At 37.9% G+C, this 18019-nt stretch overlaps 1 protein-coding gene across 1 annotated transcript in view; it reads left to right on the top strand.

Moving 5' to 3' along the window:
- SCD1 (stomatal cytokinesis defective / SCD1 protein (SCD1)) overlaps positions 1-18019 on the top strand; it is a 46492-nt gene that overhangs the window by 13093 nt on the left and 15380 nt on the right. The window contains exons 10-19 of the mRNA XM_088518078.1: positions 1371-1425; positions 1523-1606; positions 1878-2073; positions 2205-2334; positions 2429-2492; positions 2593-2637; positions 11245-11320; positions 11461-11534; positions 11653-11703; positions 13357-13514. Of these exons, the coding sequence (XP_088374204.1) occupies positions 1371-1425; positions 1523-1606; positions 1878-2073; positions 2205-2334; positions 2429-2492; positions 2593-2637; positions 11245-11320; positions 11461-11534; positions 11653-11703; positions 13357-13514 (933 nt within the window). The remainder of the gene's footprint in view (positions 1-1370; positions 1426-1522; positions 1607-1877; positions 2074-2204; positions 2335-2428; positions 2493-2592; positions 2638-11244; positions 11321-11460; positions 11535-11652; positions 11704-13356; positions 13515-18019) is intronic.

Here is an 18019-nt window from a genome sequence, read left to right on the forward strand (position 1 = left end):
GTATACTTCTATTCTAGAAGGTGCTCTTTGTCCGAGATTTAGTAGAACAATTATGCTTTATGATAAATAGTTAACTTTTTGTAGTCGTAGTGTAAAGTTTTTCATGCTTATTTGTTCAATAGAGAGAAAATTCCTTGATTTTGTTAAATCACCAATTGTTTGAAAAACTTAAAACTTATGGAAAATGGTGGATATAATAATTTAATTAAAATTTGAACATTGCCCCTCAATAAGTGGGTCTGACATATCGAATATTTAACTGAAGTAGGAGGCACATTATTGAGTCAAGGTTCATACTCGAGACCCATTGCTTGGATATCATATGGAGTCAAGGTTTAGATTCAAGACCCATTGCTTTGATATCATATGGAGTCAAGGTTTAGATTCAAGACCCATTGCTTTTCTATCATATGAAATCACCAATTGTCCCAAAAGTGAATTTACTTGATATTGTATCATTAATTTTACTAGAACCCTATATCTTCCTACATCTGAACTCTAGCATGATTATTGCTCTTGAAGGATAACGGCACGATTAGTTTCGGAGACTGTCAAGTTTTTACAAATTTTTGTCCCTAGTGGATCTTTTAATTCTTCAATGTGGTGTTCTATGGCAATCTTTCTATTTTTTGTGAGTAAATAGAGAATATATTTTTTTCTAATATTAAAAGCTAGCAACCTTATGGCCATGATCTAAGGACATGATCTTTGGACTTGATCTTTTTGAGAACTGGATTTTTGCAAGTTAAAGTTAGCATTAGTCTCTTGGATTGTACACTAAACCTCTTGGTTTGTTCACGAAGTTGTATTTTACTGAGTGCTGTCTCAGTTTCTCCAGGCACTTAATCTGTTCTCATTAGTGATTCATACATTTTTTCCTTCGGTAATTATCTGATTTGTCTTTTTCAATATTCCTATTTGAGTATGATTTTATCTGTTGGATCTTCTAGCCAACTTAGACCTTGACAGATAAAGTAGTGCCCAGCAGATATTCTGAATCTACAACCGATCCAGTGTCAATTCTAAATCAGTGCCATATATGTCATTGTATTTGACAATATAAAGCTGTCCAATGAGTTTTACTTTTCTTTAATATATAGTATGTATTCTGCTTACCATTTGTTTTCTCTATTGAAACTTTACTAAGCATGCTTATCTTGTATGACGACCGATGCTTTAATTTGTCAATGTGAATTGTTTCATCACATAAAGAACTGCACTGTTGATAAAACTCAACCTAAAATATCTGATTTAATATTCCATGAATACTTATGTGCAGGTTAATATTCCTAAAGTTCTTTGCTTCACTTTTAAGTTGATAAAACCAACCTAAAATATCTGATTTAATATTCCATGAATACGTTGTGCAGGTTAATATTCCTAAAGTTCTTTGCTTCACTTTTAAGTGGCTACCGCAATTTCATTGTATGAAACTTATCTTGTATCTTGTAATATGGATTTAATTTTTTAATGTTTCATAAGGTTGATTCCTTTGATTTCTTGGAAAAATCTTCTTCATCAGGAAAATACAGCAAGTCATGTCTTCAACACTCAAGCATTTCTAAAGAAGCGCTCTCGGTCAACTAACCAACCACCTGAGCCCATGGTGATGTTATGTCATTCCACTCGTCTTTATCTTCCATTTTCCAACTTAATTAGCCATTTATGTTAATCATGGGTGATTTTAAGAAATACTCTATTGATACTGTTGTTATTACCATTATCATCGTCATTATTATCTTTAGAGTTTTTTTATATAATGAGGTGAATGCTCTCTTTCAATTACAACTCCTTTTTTGAACTCAACTCCTCACAACCCAGGAATTTTTTTTTTTTTTTTTTTTCAACTGTACTTATCCCTTTGTTGGTTTCTACAGATAATACAGTTTCTAGACTCTAATGGTTTCATGGATTATCTGGAGAGAGGTTTGGGTTCTGGGGAAAATAATCATAATCTTCTTGACAAGTTACAAGATGCAATCGGGAGGGGTCAAAATCCTATTTCAATACTTCCCTCATCTTTATCAGAGCCTGAGATAATAACAATATCAGATCCTGATGTGGGACTATCAGGTACTTCTTGTCACTTTTTTTTTTTTTTTTTTGTCGAGATTGCCAGTTGTATGCATCAAGCTGTTTATGAAGAGAAAGATATTTCAAATTGGAGTGTAATGTCATTTTCTCATTTTTTTTTGGTTCTTCAGGATCAGGTGCCAAATATACTTATGACAGGTTTCCTTCAAACAGAAGAACAGAAGAGCAAGAAGAAAAGAGAAGGCAGATTCTTGCAGCAGCAAGTGGAGCTTTTGAATACTCTGGAAAGCATATTCCTAGGTATATATTTATACTAGACAAGTTTAAATTGTTCTATATGATCTGTAGCATTGTATTGTTACTGCTCTCTTAATTCTGTCTTTATCTTCATCAGTTCACCTTCTATGCTAGCGGGTAAGGATTCCAAAGCAATAAGTCTCAGTCCAATGGAGAGAGCTGTAAGTTCTTCACACCATCACCAAGATGCCCCGAGTAAATTTCTGGTTGAACTTTATAATTTTCCTGAACCAAATTGACAATTATTATTTTTATTCACAGGCAGAAAGGGAGCGCATGGTTTTGGACATAAAAGTTAAGCTGCAGGTGAAGTTTTTTCACTTTTACTTATCTATTTTGTTGTTTCTGCATATAGTTCTACAAATCTATATGTTCACTTGCATTTGTATTGGAATTTTTAGATGGATGATATACCCGTGCTCGAGTTAATTTTATCTGTGAATGGTTCTTTGAAGTTACATTGTATATTGGTTGATTAACATGCAGTGTAATTCTTTGTTATTCCAAATTAGTCTATTTTGAATTACATATGACCATTTTTGGAAGAGTTTCTTAGGATTAAAAGAATATATTGGTGACATGAATTTGTCACCGGGGTATTTTGGTCTTTGTATTGAATTTTGCAATATATATATATATATATATATATATATATATATATATTATCTTCCTCCACTTTCTTCCCATGTGAACCCTACAACGTGGTTAATTACCATTTCTTTTTCAACCGATGAGGGACAGAAGCGGTTAGTGGGGGGTTAAACCTGGGTCAGGCTTCCAACACGGGTTCTGGTGTGGGTCGGGGACTCGGGGCTTTCCGAAGGCTTCAATGACAGCTTTGGTTCTTTCCCAGAAGTTGCCGGAGATATCTGGCCCTTCCAGTGATGTTTTGGCTGATAGTTTGTCTTATTTGGGGAGGTAAGGTGGTGATGGTGAAGGTGCCCTTTCTTCTTCCCTTTTTGAATGTTCTGTGCAGTATTCAGACTTGGCTGAGTTTGACAAAGGTGAACAACTAAAGGGAGAGGAAAGGAAAGGTGGTGCCCTGTGTCTTTTAGATGGGTTGGTTGGTGAGTCTAGAGAGGCCCTCTACTCCTCTGTGTACCTACTCCCCTACTGAGGTGGGCAAGCCTGTCTACTCCGATTGGGTTGTGCAATGTGCGAAGGAGATCTATCCTATTGTGGGGATGTAACACCGATTCTACATAGGGAAGAGATGAGTAACCCGCATAGAGTGTGTAGTTTATAAGAGATGTTCATTGGTGCTATGTTCCACATTACTTATTAGGTGAAAATCAGCTTTATAAGTGATTTTAGGAAAGCTTCAAAATTGACTAGTTCTTTTGGAGGTGATAGTGCAGATGTGGCTAATGCTTTTTTTTGGGTCATTATAAATAGTATGAGAGCTACCTAGTAATGCCATTTCGTACTGTTAACACCGGATGACATGGTCCTGACAAGGACATTAGGGGTTTAAAGGGGGAGTTTGTAACAGCTCGCTCCCATATTGGGAAGAGATGAGAAGCTAATAGAGTGGGTAGTTTATAAGAGATGCTCATGGGTGCTATTAGGTGAAATTGCTTTATAACTGATTCTAGGGAAGCTTTAAATTGACTAGTCTTTTTTGGAGTTGTTGCGCTTTTTCCTAAGTTGTCATAGGGGATCTCATGTGAGGGACATGAGGATCTTTTTTTATTTTTTTGCTCTTTTGACATTTCTTGAAGAGGAACACCGTCTTGAGGTATTGGCATCTGTATCCAAACTTGGTACTAAAGGTAGAAGGGAGTTAAGAAACTTGGAGTGTTCCATCAACTATGATGTTAGAGGTGATTGTTCTAGCTGCAATAAAGGCAAGGAGAGGGTATCTATAGTGTTTTATGAAGCCTAGGATACTCTCTTGGAATATGTGGGGTTTGAATAAGGGCAAGAAATGTCTTAGGGTTAGGAATTTGCTCAGAGATTGAAAGGTGTATACTATTTGCTTTCAAGAAACTAAACTTGAGGCCATGTCTTGTAGAGTTGTGCACAACTTATGTGGTGTCATCATGCGGATTGGTGCTGTTTGGATTCTAGTGGGGCTTTTGGTCCCACTTTTGGTGGCATCCTCAATATGTGGGACAAAAGGGTGGTGGAGAAGATTGATGAGTGTGTAGGGGATTTTACCTTGGCTGTTACTCTCAGAAATATTGTTGATCATTCCACCCGGGCTTTTGCGGGTGTTTATGGCCATAATTCTAATAGGGATAGAAGGCTTCTTTGGGATGAGTTGGCTGGGTTGCTTAGTTGGTGGAACTTGCCTTGGTGTATCGGGGGTGATTTTAATGTTACCTGTTTTTCCAGTGAAAGGTCGGCTGGGCCCGTTTATTACCTGCTATGGTAGAGTTCTCTGACTTCATTTTTGATTAGAGTCTGATAGAGTTATCTCTTGTTGGTATTTTACTTGGTCGATTTCTCGGGATCTTATTGTTTTGTCCAGAATTGATAGATTCCTTATTTCTTCGAAGTGAGAGGCCTTGTTCCCTAGTGTTTCTCAAAGGAGGCTTCCTTGTCATTGTTTGGATCATTTTCCAATCCTCCTTGATTGTTGATGTAGCGGAAGAGTAAGGTAACTAATCAAAGAGCAGCATCTTTGATTCTGCAAGGAGAAACGTCTTCGTCTTCTATCCAAAAGGATAAAAAGCCCGTAGGTTAAAAGAAAGATAAAATTCTGCAGAGTATTTAAGAGAAAATTCTCTGATTTGATAATAATTCAATGAGTTGAGTTTTACATAATAAGCAAGCCTATTTATGGAAGAGAAATACTTGTAGAGAAAGTAAACCTACTTCTAGTAGAGAAAGTAAATCTAATCCTAGCAGGAAAGTAAACGTAATCCTAGTAGTAATAGTAAACCTAATCCTTATAAGGAAAGGAAAATAATTAAAGCAAATCTAACCCTATTAAAGAAAGGAAATAAAGTCCTAATAAAATAAAATAAAATCCTAATATAAAATTGACAATCAGTGGGAATCGTGACAATTTTTCCTTTTGTACTTCCATTGTCTGAAAACGGATAAAATTCTGATCAAGCGGCGCTGCTCCAATATTATTTTTGATATTTTCCTTATTTTCGTTTTTGCTGAAAATATAGGTAAATATCGTCCTACATCACCTGCGGTGATGTTATAAAGGGGAGTAGGTCGTTCAAATTTGAGAACATGTGGCTTAAGGTTGAAGGTTTTGTGGACTTGGTGAAAGAGTGGAGGGTTTCCTAGCTTTTTACTGGAACCTTGAGCGTTGTTTTAGCTAGAAAGCTCGAGTCGCTGAAAACTGATAAGAAGAGATGGAATGAGGAGGCCTTTGGCAATGTAGAAAGGAATGAAAAGTCACTTCTAGAACAGTTACGTGTTTTTGATGTCATTGAAGAAAGAAAGGGCCTTTGGTGTTGAAGAGTTAACGAAGAAGGCAGAAGTTGGTAGCGAGTTGGGGGGATCTATTCTCATGGAGGAGGTGAGTTGGAGGTAGACATCTAGGGTGTTGTAGTTAAAGGAGGGAGAGTAAGTGTAGTAAATTTTTTCACACAATTGCGAACTCCAGCAGAAGAAAGAATTTCATAGACTCTTTAATGATTGGCAGTAGTCTTACCACTAACCAAACAATGATTGGTAATCACATTGTCCAGCTCTATCAAGAGCTATTTATCGAGCATGTTAATTGGAGACTATCGGTGGATGGTCTTTCCTTTGACTCTATTGACGAAATAGAAGCCAGTTGGCTGGAAAGAGAGTTTGAGGAAGTGGAGGTGAGAAAGGTAGTGAAAGCTATAAATGGTAATAAGGCGCTAGGCCTTGTTGGGTTCTCTATGCGGGATGTTCTAAAAGGTCTTCCATGATTTCCATGCAAGAGTTAAGTTTCAGTGGAGTCTCAATGCTTCGTTTTTTTCTTTCATTTTGAAGATTTCAGGTGCTGTTGATCTGAAGGACTTTCGCCCGATTAGTCTTGTGGGGAGCATTTACAAAATTATTGTCAAGATTTTAGCAAATAGGCTTAAGATGGTGCTGGAGAAGATCATTTCCAAGTCTTAGAGTGCATTCATAAGAGGTAGGCAAATCCTTGATCTTGTTCTTATCCCTAATTTATGTCTTTACAGCAGATTAAGATTTGGTGAGCCGGGTGTGATTTACAGAATGGACCTAGAAAAAGCCTACGAATCATGTTAATTGTGATTTTAATATACTTGGAATTTTCTATTTTCTTAGGAGGTGTGATTTTGGGGGGAAATGGTGCTCTTGGATCTCTCATTGCATTTCCTCGATACGTTTCTCGGTGTTAGTTAATGGTATTCCTTTAGGTTTTTTAGTAGCTCTTGTGGTTTGAGGTTAGGAGACCCCTTGTCCCCCGTGTTGTTTGTCCTTGTGATGGAGGCGTTGGGTAGAATGAGTTCTACAGCTGTGAGTGGGGGCTATTGCCTAGTTTCTCGTGGGCAATGATGGTGGGTTTGTTTGCTCTCATTTTTTGTTTGCTGATGATACTCTATTCTTTTGCGGTGCCCATCCTATGCATCTTCGGCTTTGTTTGGTAAACCCCTTGTCCCTAGATACTGTAGCTGAGTGGATTGATGTGAAAAAAAAGTAAGAATGCTTGGTATAAAAAAAGTAAAAAAGTGATATGGAAAAGTGAAATTTTTGTTTTATAGTGACTTTTTTTTTTTTTTTTTTTTTTTTTTTTTTTTTAAATTTTTATAATTTAAATAATAGTAAAAAGTAAATGATGTGATATAGAAAGTGAAAAAAGTGAGAATGTTTTGATATTAATTTTTTTTTTTTTTAAAAAAATCAAGTGAATAGTATTAAGGGGAGGGGAAGGGGTTTACCAAACGGGGCCTTTGCCACTTGCGTGGTCTTTTCCTTTGCCTTGAAGCTGCTTTTGGTGTAAATCTAACTTGGCTAAGTCAGTTCTAGTTCCTATGGGAAATGATGATCATGTGGAAAGGTTGGTTGGTATTCTAGGTTGTGGCCTTTCCTCTTTGCCGTTGAAGTACCTCGGTCTTCTACCGGGAGCGTCCTACAATGTCAAGCATATTTGGGAAGGTGTGATTGAGAAGATACAGCGCGGTTGGCTAGTTGGAAAATGATGTATCTGTCCAAGGGTGGTAGGGTTACTCTGATCAAGAGCACTCGTGGGCAAATGGTTGTGGTATTGCAGGCTTGAGGGAGAGGCATGGTGGAGATTGGAGGTGGACTCTAAATTTGGGAGCTCTTGGGGTGGGTGGTGTTCTCTGGAGCGTTTAGGGTGGGATTATGAAAAAATATTAGGAAGGGTTGGGGAAAATTATCTTGTCATACTAGATTCAAGGTGGGAGATGGATCCAAGATTAGATTCAGGCATGATCTGTGGTGTGGGGATGTAGCCCTAAAGGAGGCATTTCTAGTTTTATTTTGTATTGTCCGTGCAAAGGATGCCTCTGTTGCGGCTCTCTTAGAGTTCTATGGTGGCTCCATCTAGTGGAATGTAAGCTTTGTTAGAACGGCTCATGATTCGGAGGTGGATGTCTTGGCCTCTTTTCTTCAGGGGTTGTATTCAATGAGTCGTGGAAGTGAAGACAAGTTGTGGTGGGTCCCTTCCAAAACAAGGTTTTTTAACGTTAAATCTTTCTATTGCTCCTTGGGTTGCAGAGAAGGGAACCGTTTCCCATGGAAGAGTGTGTGGCGGTCTAAGGCTCCTTTGAGAATGACCTTTTTTGCATGCTCGGCATCTCTAGGTAAGGTACTTACTACGGACAATATCAAGAAGCGGCATGTCATTGTAGCGGGCAGATGTTGCATTTGCAAGAGGAATGGGGAGTTTGTGATGTGGCTTATGCCTAGAAGTGTAGGCAATTTGTTTGCTTGTTGGTGGACTTCAGGCACTTTCGGAGTGCAGCTATGTGAAAGATGGTGCCCATGTACCTTTTGTGGTGCTTATTGAAGGAAATGAATGATAGAAGTTTTGAAGATCTGGAGAGGACTTTAATTCTTCAAAACATTGTATTTGTGGACAGCTGGTTATGTTTCTCCTTTGACGCTTAATCATATTTATTTACTTGTTCGTTTTGCTCTTTCTAGTTAGGTGTTCTTTTTGTATATTTCCTGCGTAAATAGGGGTGCTTTACGCTTTTAATGATATTTTTCGATTGCTTATAAAAAAATAAAATACCATATTCATGGTTATTTGCAGTAGTGCAAATGAGATATTAAGTTTAGCTTTTGGTGACAATTTTCAAATATATAATAAGGATGTACTATCTTATGCATTTTTAGATATATACGACGGAAGGAGGATTGCCTAACTAATGAGGGTTGAAGTCTTGAAATGAGATGTGCTTCTAGAATCCTTTTGAGTGTTACAATTTTGCGTATGGCAGAAAATCAATAGGGCTGTTTGTTAAATAGAATCCTTCCATTTTGAGAATGTTGAGACAAATGAATTTGGAAAATGAAGTGTTAAAAGTAGTACTAGTGCACATGTAGACATCATTTACCCTTGCACACATTCTTCAATATGAGTGTACATCTATAACAAATTTGCAAATTGGATTTGGACAAAGCCTATGATCGTGTAAACTGGGAGTTTCTTATTTATATGTTTGAGTGGTGTGGTTTTGGTAAAAGATGGCGAGGTTGGATAAGACACTGCATTTCCACTGTTCAATTCTCTATTCTTATAAATGGATCGCTTGCGGGGTTTTTTAGTAGCTCTCGAGGAGTGTGACAGGTGGATCCTCTATCTCCCTTTTTATTTGTAGTTGTGATGGAGGCCTTTAGTAGAATGATGACCGCGTTGGTGGAGAGAGGGCTCATGTCTGGATTTTCTGTGGGCTCGAGAGCACGAGGCAATGGTAGTCTCACATTTGTTATTTGTAGATGATATGGCAATTTTTTGTGAGCCTAATGTAGAACAATTCCGAAATTTGCTTTGTTTTGAAGTGGTCTCGGGATTGAAGATAAACTCGTCAAAATCTGACATTGTTCCAGTGGGAGAGGTAGATGATGTGGAAGGGCCGGCTAGAATTCTTGGCTGTGGGGTGACTTCACTGCTATTTATGTAATTGGGTCTTCCTTTGGGTGCACACTATAAGGCATCCAACATTTGGTGTAACTTCATTGAAAAAATGGAGAATAAATTGGCGGGTTGGAAGAGGTTGTACTTATCAAAGGGAGGCAGGTTAACGTTGATCAAAAGCACCCTCTCAAATCTACCCACCTATTTTCTCTCATTATTCCCCATTCCAGTGGGAGTGGCAAACCGAATCGAAGAACTTCAGAGAGATTTCCTGTGGGGAGGAATTCGTGATAAATTTAAATATCATTTGGTGAATTGGTTGAAGGTGTGTACCTCAATGAAGGTAGGGGGTTGGGGGTGTGAAATTTGATTCAGTTTAATCGTGCTTTGTTGGGTAAATGGTTGTGGAGGTATGCGACGGAAAAGGATGCTTTGTGGAGGAAGTTAGTGAAAGTTAAATATGATAGTAAAATGGGTGATTGGTCCTCTAAGGAGGTAGGGGGATCGTATGGAGTGGGAGTGTGAAAATGTATTTGAAGGGGTGGGAGGGCTTCGCGCATCATGTGCGGTATGATATAGGAGAAGGTTCTACAGTATTATTTTGGCATGATGTGTGGTGTGGGGAATGGCCTCTGAAATTTGTATTTCCAGAATTGTTTAATTTTGCCCGCAACAAGGATGCATGGGTGGAGGAGTATATGGAGACCCCGAATGATCTTCATTGGAATGTCATGTTTATTCGGCCTGTGCATGATTGGGAACTTGATGGAGTTTCGAGCTTTTTTGAAGTGTTATATTCCCAATAAATTAGATATTGAGGTGAGGATAAAATTTGTTGGAGTCTGTCCAAAAGGAACACTTTTGAAGTGAAATCTTATTATCAGATTCTCTCTACTTTGGCACCAGTGTTTGGTCCTTGGAAGAGTATTTGGAAGGTGAAGGCTTCCCCTAGAGTGGCTTTTTTTGTGTGGATGGCGGCTTTAGGGAAAATACTCACTTTGGATAATCTATGGAAGAGGAATATTATAGTGATGGAGTGGTGCTACATGTGTAAACAATGTGGCGAATCCACCGACCATTTGCTCCTGCATTGTGAGGTTGAACATGAGTTATGGAATATGTTCTTCCAACTTTTTGGTGTTAATTGAGTTATGCCGTGAAAGGTGAGTGATTGCTTGGGGAGTTGGAGGGGACAGTTAGACAATCAGCTTGTGTTGCACATATGGAGGTTGATCCCATTGTGTGTGATGTGGTGTCCAAGGCGAGAAAGGAATGCATGCAGCTTTGAGGATCGTGAGAGTGGTGTTTTTGAGTTGAAGAATTTGGCACTCAATACTCTGTGTTCATGGAGCATGAATTGGTCTCACTTGCATGTGTCTACATTTTCTGATTTTTTAGAGCTTTGTAATTCTTTTTCTAGTTAGTAGGGGTTATTTTGTATAGTTCCTGTGTACTTGGGTTGCGCCCCTCTGTGTGTATGATAATACATATTACTTATCAAAAAAAAAAAAAAAAAAAATTTCTGTGATTTTGTTGACCCTTCTCCCCTTTCAAAACCTTTTGTCTGGTAAACAAGCTGAACCTTATATGCTTTCCTTCCCTTTCCCATTTTCTGTTCTTTCGTTGTGTGCATTTGTGTGTATGTGCACTGAACCATGGCTCAAGTGAAACCAATTGTGCATATGAGTCTCAAGTTTACAAACTATAATGCCAGAGCAAGACTGCTAGTGCATCTATATAAGCCTAAAATAGATGTTGGTTCCTTTTTAATTGAAGTTAAAAATGTAGTTTGGTTTATTTGATGCTGTTGTTCTGATGCTGAAATAGTTATTATGGCCTTGTTTTGATTGTCCTTTGCACTTTTAGTTTCATGTAATGTGTTTTTTTTGGTTAAATAGGGTTTGTGGCTGCGTCTTTTGAAATTGGGAGCAACTGATGATCCTCTTTCGTCTTTTGAATATGGCACAATTCTTGGTATGTATCCAGTTCAATTCAACACTCAGTGACTTTTCAGACTAATTCTTTTTGTGTATTTCTCAGTAATTCAATCTGCTTTAACAGTTCAAAGAATCCCACAACAATATCTACTTTTTTTTTTTTTTTTCCTTTTGCAGCTTTGATTGAATCTGATGCAGAGGGTATTGGTGGTAGTGGGTTTGTTGAATGTATAAGGGAGCATATACATTCAGTATGTAGCTCTAGAAGGCATTTGCGATTTTCATTATTGTTGTTGTTGTTGTTTCTATTACTGCTACTTCTAATATTTTGCAGCATATACTAACTTTGCACTGGACTCATGCTCTCAGGGGTGGGACTGTCAGTTGACTGAGGAGCAGTTTATTGCAGTGAAAGAATTAGTATGTATTTTCTAAGTCAAGCTTTCCAAGAAATTGATCTGGTATAGGAGCAATAATAGTTGGTTATTGTTTACAAAAGTTAGAAAGCTCGGTATTGCATTGATTTTGCTTTATGCTTTTATGGGGTTTCATATTAAAGTTTTTCAATTAGTTTTGTAAAATCTTTTCAATATATGTCAAGCGGTTTTCAAGTACTAGAAATCAAATTTCTCTTTTCAATCTTTTTGTTGGAGTAATGTCATATATAATATATGAAGTTACTCCAACAAAAAGATTGAAGAGAGAAATTTGATTTCTTGTACTTGAAAGCCAAACCTTTCCTCTTTCTCTCAAACCTAGCCGCTGCCACTGGTTCTTTGCCTGGGAGGAGGGAAGAGAGACCTCATCTCTTCCCTCCTCTCCTCTTTATGAAGCCTTTTCCTTTTCTTGTTGCCTCTCATGAGGCTTTATCCGTTGTCTTGTGCGACTTATCCCGCCCAAAACCGCAACCTCAGCGTCAAGACTTCACCACTGCACCAGTCTTCTTCTCCACCGTGATTTCCGCCCCCTCCTTCATGTTAGTAGTCGGATTTTTGTCAAGGTTTGCAGATCGGGTTTCTATAAAGCCAGATCTCCTCTCCTCCGATGGACCCAACCTCCAACATACCACTCCACCGCTTCCATCGGTACACCAGCCTCCCGTAGCTGCCGGCCGTTTTGCCTCCCATAATCCACGCGTTGGCGCGTGGATCTCATGTGCTGGTCAGCCACCTTGTGCCGTGTTCCTCCGCCACACCCTCCGCTGAAGCGCCTGTTTTTTGGGTTTTTTTGTTGTTGTTTTTATTGTTTTTTGACTTTTTGTTATTTGGGTTATTGTACTGGTATCCGGGTGGATCTCATGTGTTGGTCAGCCACCTTGTGCTGTGTTCCTCCACCACGCCCTCCGCTGCAGCGCCTGTTTTTTGAGTTTTTTTTTTTTTTTTGTTGCTTTGATTTTTTTTTTTGACTTTTTGTTATTTGGGTTATTGTTCTGGTATCCGGAGTGATCTTTCCTTTTCAGACCTGAATGATTTTACAGTGCTTTTCTTCAGCAGCCTCCTCCCGGTGGTTTTTTTTTTTTTTTGCAGGTCCTTGGGTAGGGTTGAAGAGTATTTCGAGGGTCATGGTCTTGTTTGCATCTCTTTTGGGGATTTGGATAGGGTTGAAGGTTTTCGGGATGGCCATGCCCTTACCCGTTTATTCTGTTTTGGTGCTTAAACCGCTTTTAGTGGCCCTTACTGAGTGGATTGGGTCATTTTATGACCCATTTCTTACTTTTTTCTTGTATTTGTTGTACTGTAATTTTGTTTTTGGTCTATTGTTGGGGAGCCCACCCAATTTTTAGTGTTTTAATCCCGCTAACCCTTTCTTCGCTCGAAAAGAAAAATATACTTATAAAAAAAAAAAAAGAGAAGTATACTTTATACATATATAATTTATTACTTAAATGTAAATTGTCCAGAAGTTCCCCCAAAGATGCATCATGCACCACTGTTCTCTTTGGCTTGTTTTCCTTTCTTTCTAGACTTGTAGCTGCTTTAATATACTTTATATGGAATGTATATATTTATAATGCTAAATCCTCTCTGCTGTTTTTTTTTTTTTTCCTAAAATTTAATTACTACATTAATTCAGCTCAAAACAGCAATTAGTCGTGCAACATCTCGGAATGATGTGTTGACCGTCAGAGATGCCCTTGAAGTTTCTGCTGAAATGTATAAGAAAGATGCTAATAATGTTTTGGACTACATCCAACGTCATCTTATATCTCTGTCAATCTGGGAAGAGCTACGGTATGTGTTGCAAGTCATAATTGTAATAGTTTTTATTCATCATACGTACCATCTCTTTTCTGTTGCAAAAAGTAGGGGTTACCATACTAATAAAAACATTGTATTTGCAAAGTCTTCTGCATAATATACTTCTTCCCCTTCTTTCAAAACTACAGGTTGATAAACATTCTGCAAATAGCTTGATTCCATATCAGCTACATTCTGTTATTCTATATTAACATTTTTCATTATGGTCGTTGTTAGTTGAGGTAACTCAGACATGTCATTCGGATGAACATGCTTAGGAGTTTTGGCTACATGAAATTGAATGCATTATTTGGTGCTTTGTAGTTATTATGAATCTCAATGCAGTCTTGCTTGTCCTATTATTATTAGGCAAGTATGAAAATAATAAGCATAACTGAAAGATGAACAAATAAATGCAGCATCTGGTATCCATTTAGAAAAGATAAAAAGTGAAGAATTTCTGTTAAACAAATAAATGCAGCATCTGGTATCCAATTAAAAAAGAAAAAAGAAAAAAAATGCAGAATGTCTGTTTGAACGGTAAAACAACATGAATGGCAAATGCCTAATAGAACCTTGGAATTACATGGACTTGGCCTGAGGTTCTTACCTTTTTTTTTTTTGAAATGCAGAACCAGATATTTCTGCATCTGAAAGACAAGATATATTGCAAAGTAATAAAGAAAATATGATGTGGATGGAATACATATAAAGTAAATAAGATATATAATAAGCTTAAAGCTAGAGAGATGGTAGCCTGTTAATCCTATTATCTTAGCTACTTTTACTATTTATAAAGGTTATACATGTTTCACAGAAAAGATATAGTTTTATTATCTTTTTTTTTTTTTTTTTGGTGGGGGGGGAGGGTTCCTCTTGTATACTTCTGGTGTACTTCGGGGCCTCTTGCGCTTTTAATAAGAAGGTGATTCCTCTTGTATACTTTCGGTGTACTTAGAGGATCCTTATGCTTTTAATAAGTCTGGTTATTACTTATAAGCAAAAAAATAGTTAGATATGGGTCGGACTCGATATGCTTTAGTTCTGGAAATCTTGTTCTCTCTAATTTGGATTGAAGGGAGGCTTCATGTTGTCCTTTAGACTGGAAAGCAAGGTATTTTAGACTGAAAGACTTATGCTTTAAAAGCCTTTTTCTTTTTGTCCTTTTACTTTTCTTTAATTGTAAAGATGGTTGTCAGTAAATAACTTTTTAAAAAGTTTCTGCTAAATGCAACCTCTGGTTAAGGCTGTATCCACTGTGTTTTGATTATATGATTGTGAAGTTTTTTGTTTTTTATTTATGTGGCTCCTTCAACTATTTGCTTCTTAACTGTTCATTCCTCTCTCTTTTAGCTGTTGATATTCTGAATATTACATTTCTGTCAAGAAGCTATAATTAGATATCATTTGTTTTTTAAATTCCAGTAACCTTTTATTTTATTTAGTTAACTTTCTTATCCCTTTTTTTAACTAGCTACTGCCTCAAACTCTAACCACTCTTAAGATTTTCCCTTTCCATTTCACTCACTGTTACTTGATAATAGACATTCTTGATTCTTAAGTCACTGATTATTCTAGATGTTCTATAACTGTACAAAAGACTTCTCTTACAGAGATGAAGAGGGACTGTGTAGAAATGTGGTTAGTGTTAGGGGCACTAAATTCGTGAATTAAATGCCATATTCAAGACTTTATTGGTTCTATATGGTTTTGACATGGTGAGAGAAGCCTCATTTTGTGGTGAGTAGATTCATAATACTCGGGTAGTGGGGAAAGGCTGCTTGGCAATCTTTTGTGTATAATAACTCCTTAAAGTATTCTTGTTGTTTGCTTCTTCCTGAATTGGGCTGTTGAACTTGTCTAGGAAAAAAGGATGGTCTCCTATTAGTCTCCACTTAATCTATGTTGAGCTTGTTTACCGAGCAGTTGAGTTGGAGGCCTGTGGTGGACGGTCTTTCCTTTGATTCTATTGATGAAGTTGTGGCTAGTTGGTTAGAGAGAGATTTTGAGGAGAAGAAGGTGTGGGTGGTTGTGAAAGCATTGAATGGTGCCCTAATGGTCACTCTATGGTGTTCATCCAAGCTTGTTGGGTTGTTTTGAAAGAGGATATCATGAAGGTCTTTTGTGAGTTCCATAGTAGTGGTAAGTTCGAGAGAAGCCTTAATGTTATGTTCTTTGCCCTCTTTCTGAAAGATTCCAAGGGTTGTTGATCTCAAGGATTTTCGTCATATTAGTCTAGGGGGTGGCATCTATAAGATGATTGCCAAGACTCTTGTGAACATGCTTAAGTTGGTGTTGGAGAAGATTATTTCTAGGTCACTGAATGCATTCATCCGAGGTAGGAAGATTCTAGATCCTATTCTTATTGCCAATGAATGCCTTGATAGCATATTGAGATGTGGAGAACCGGGAGTTGTTTGTAAAAATGGATTTAGAAAAGGCTTATGATCATGTTAATTGGGATTTCCTATTGTACATCTTGAGAAGATGCGGGTTTGGAGGGAAATGGTTCTCATGGATTGCTCCTTGTATATCCTCAGTGCAGTTCTCGGTTTGGTGAATGGCTTTCCCACAGGCTTCTTTAGCAGCTCTCACGGCCTGAGGCAAGGGGATCCTTTGACTTCTTTTTTGTTTGTCATAGTGATGGAGGCGTTGGGTGGAATGATTTTAACTGCAATTAGTGGAGCTTTGTTGTTTGGCTTTTCTCTGTGGGGACAAGGACTCATATTTCCCATCTTTTGTTTGCTAATGATACCTTACTTTTTAGTGGGTCTGACCCAAATCATCTAATTAATTTTTGGAGTTTATTCTTATTATTTGAAGCAGTGTCAGGTTTGAAGATGAACTTAGCCAAGTTGGAATTGGTTCCTGTGAGAAATGTTGATAATGCGGATGGGATGGTTGGAATTCTGGGTTGTGGAGTTGCGTCCCTACTCTTGAAGTATCTTGGTTTTCAGTTGGGGGCTTCCTATAGGGCCAAGCATATATGAGACCGTGTTATTGAGAAGATGGAACGTCGGTTGGCTAGTTGGAAAAAGTTGTTTTTGTCCAAGGGTGGTAGGATTACCCTTATCAAGAATACTCTTTCCAACTTACCTACGTACTTCATGTCTCTTTTTTCTCTCCCTTTTAAGTGTTGCAAGCCGTATTGTGAAGCTCCAACGTGATTTCTTATGGAGTGGATTAGGTGAAGAGTTCAAATATTGCTTGGTGAGTTGGCCCAAGGTTTGTACGCCTATCTGGTTGGGAATTAGGAACTTGTCAAGATTCAATCATACGCTCTTAGGTAAATGGTTTTGGCATTATGGACTTGAGAGAGGGAGGCTTGGTGGAGAGTGGTGGTGGACTCTAAATATGAAGTTGATGGGGGAGGGTGGTGTTCTAGCGAGCCAATCGGAGCGTATTGGGTGGGTTTATGAAAGAATATTTGGAGGGGTTGGGGGAAGTTTTGTAGCGATATTAGATTTGTGGTGTGAGATAAATCCAAGGTTAGATTCTGGCATGATCTTTGGTGTGGGCATACGGCCCTTAAGGAAGTCTTTTCAATTTTATTTGGTATTGTTAGCATAAAGGATGCTTTTGTCGATACTCGTGGAATTTTCTGGAGGTGTTGTTTAATGGAATGTGAGCTTTACTAGAGCGCTTCATGATTGAGAGGTGGAAACCTTTGCCTCATGTTTTAGGGTGTTGTATTTTGTGACAGTGAGATAGGAAGGGAATCACAAGTTGTGGTGGGTCCCTTCCAAAAGGGGTTTGTTTGGTGTTAAATCTTTCTACAAAGTCAAGAGTTGTCATGATTGTGTCTTTTTCCTTTAGAAAAGTGTTTGGTGGTCTATGGTTCCGTTGAGGGTGGCCATTTTTGTGTGGCCAATGGTCCTAGGTAAGATCCTTACCATAGACAATGTGGTTTATATGATGCAGGACATGCGGTCCCCACTAAAGAAAAAAAAAAGAAGTTTTTTATTTATTTATTTTATAATCATTTTTCTATTAGGATTATGTTTACTTTCCTTATTAGGATTATGTTTACTTTCCTACTATGATTAGATTTACTTTCTCTATTAAGATTAGATTTACTTTCTCTACTAGAAATAGGATTACTTTCTGTACAAGTATTTCTCTTCTATAAATAGGCTTGCTTATTATGTAAAACTCAATTAATTGAATTATTATCAAATCAGATAATTTTTTCTTAAATGCTCTGCAGAGTTTTATCTTTCTTTTAGCCTGCGAGCTTGTTTTTATCTTAAGGGTAGAAGACGAAGATTCTTATCCTTGCAAAATCAAAGACGTTGCTCTTTGATTAGTTATCTTAGTCTTCCACTACGTTAGTTGGTATCAGAGCATGCTTTATCCTGATCATGACCAATCAGCACAACGGTGATGATCCCCTTAACGACGCCGCTCGTGACAGGGAGGCTCCTTTGAGAGCCGAAGTCCAAGAACTCTAGCAGACGATGCAGACGGTGCAACAGGAGGTGAGCCAGATGCGGGAGATG

The sequence above is a fragment of the Corylus avellana genome, chromosome 7, assembly GCF_965113065.1.
Source record: "Corylus avellana chromosome 7, dhCorAvel1.hap1.2, whole genome shotgun sequence".
NCBI classification, from domain to species: Eukaryota; Viridiplantae; Streptophyta; class Magnoliopsida; order Fagales; family Betulaceae; genus Corylus; species Corylus avellana.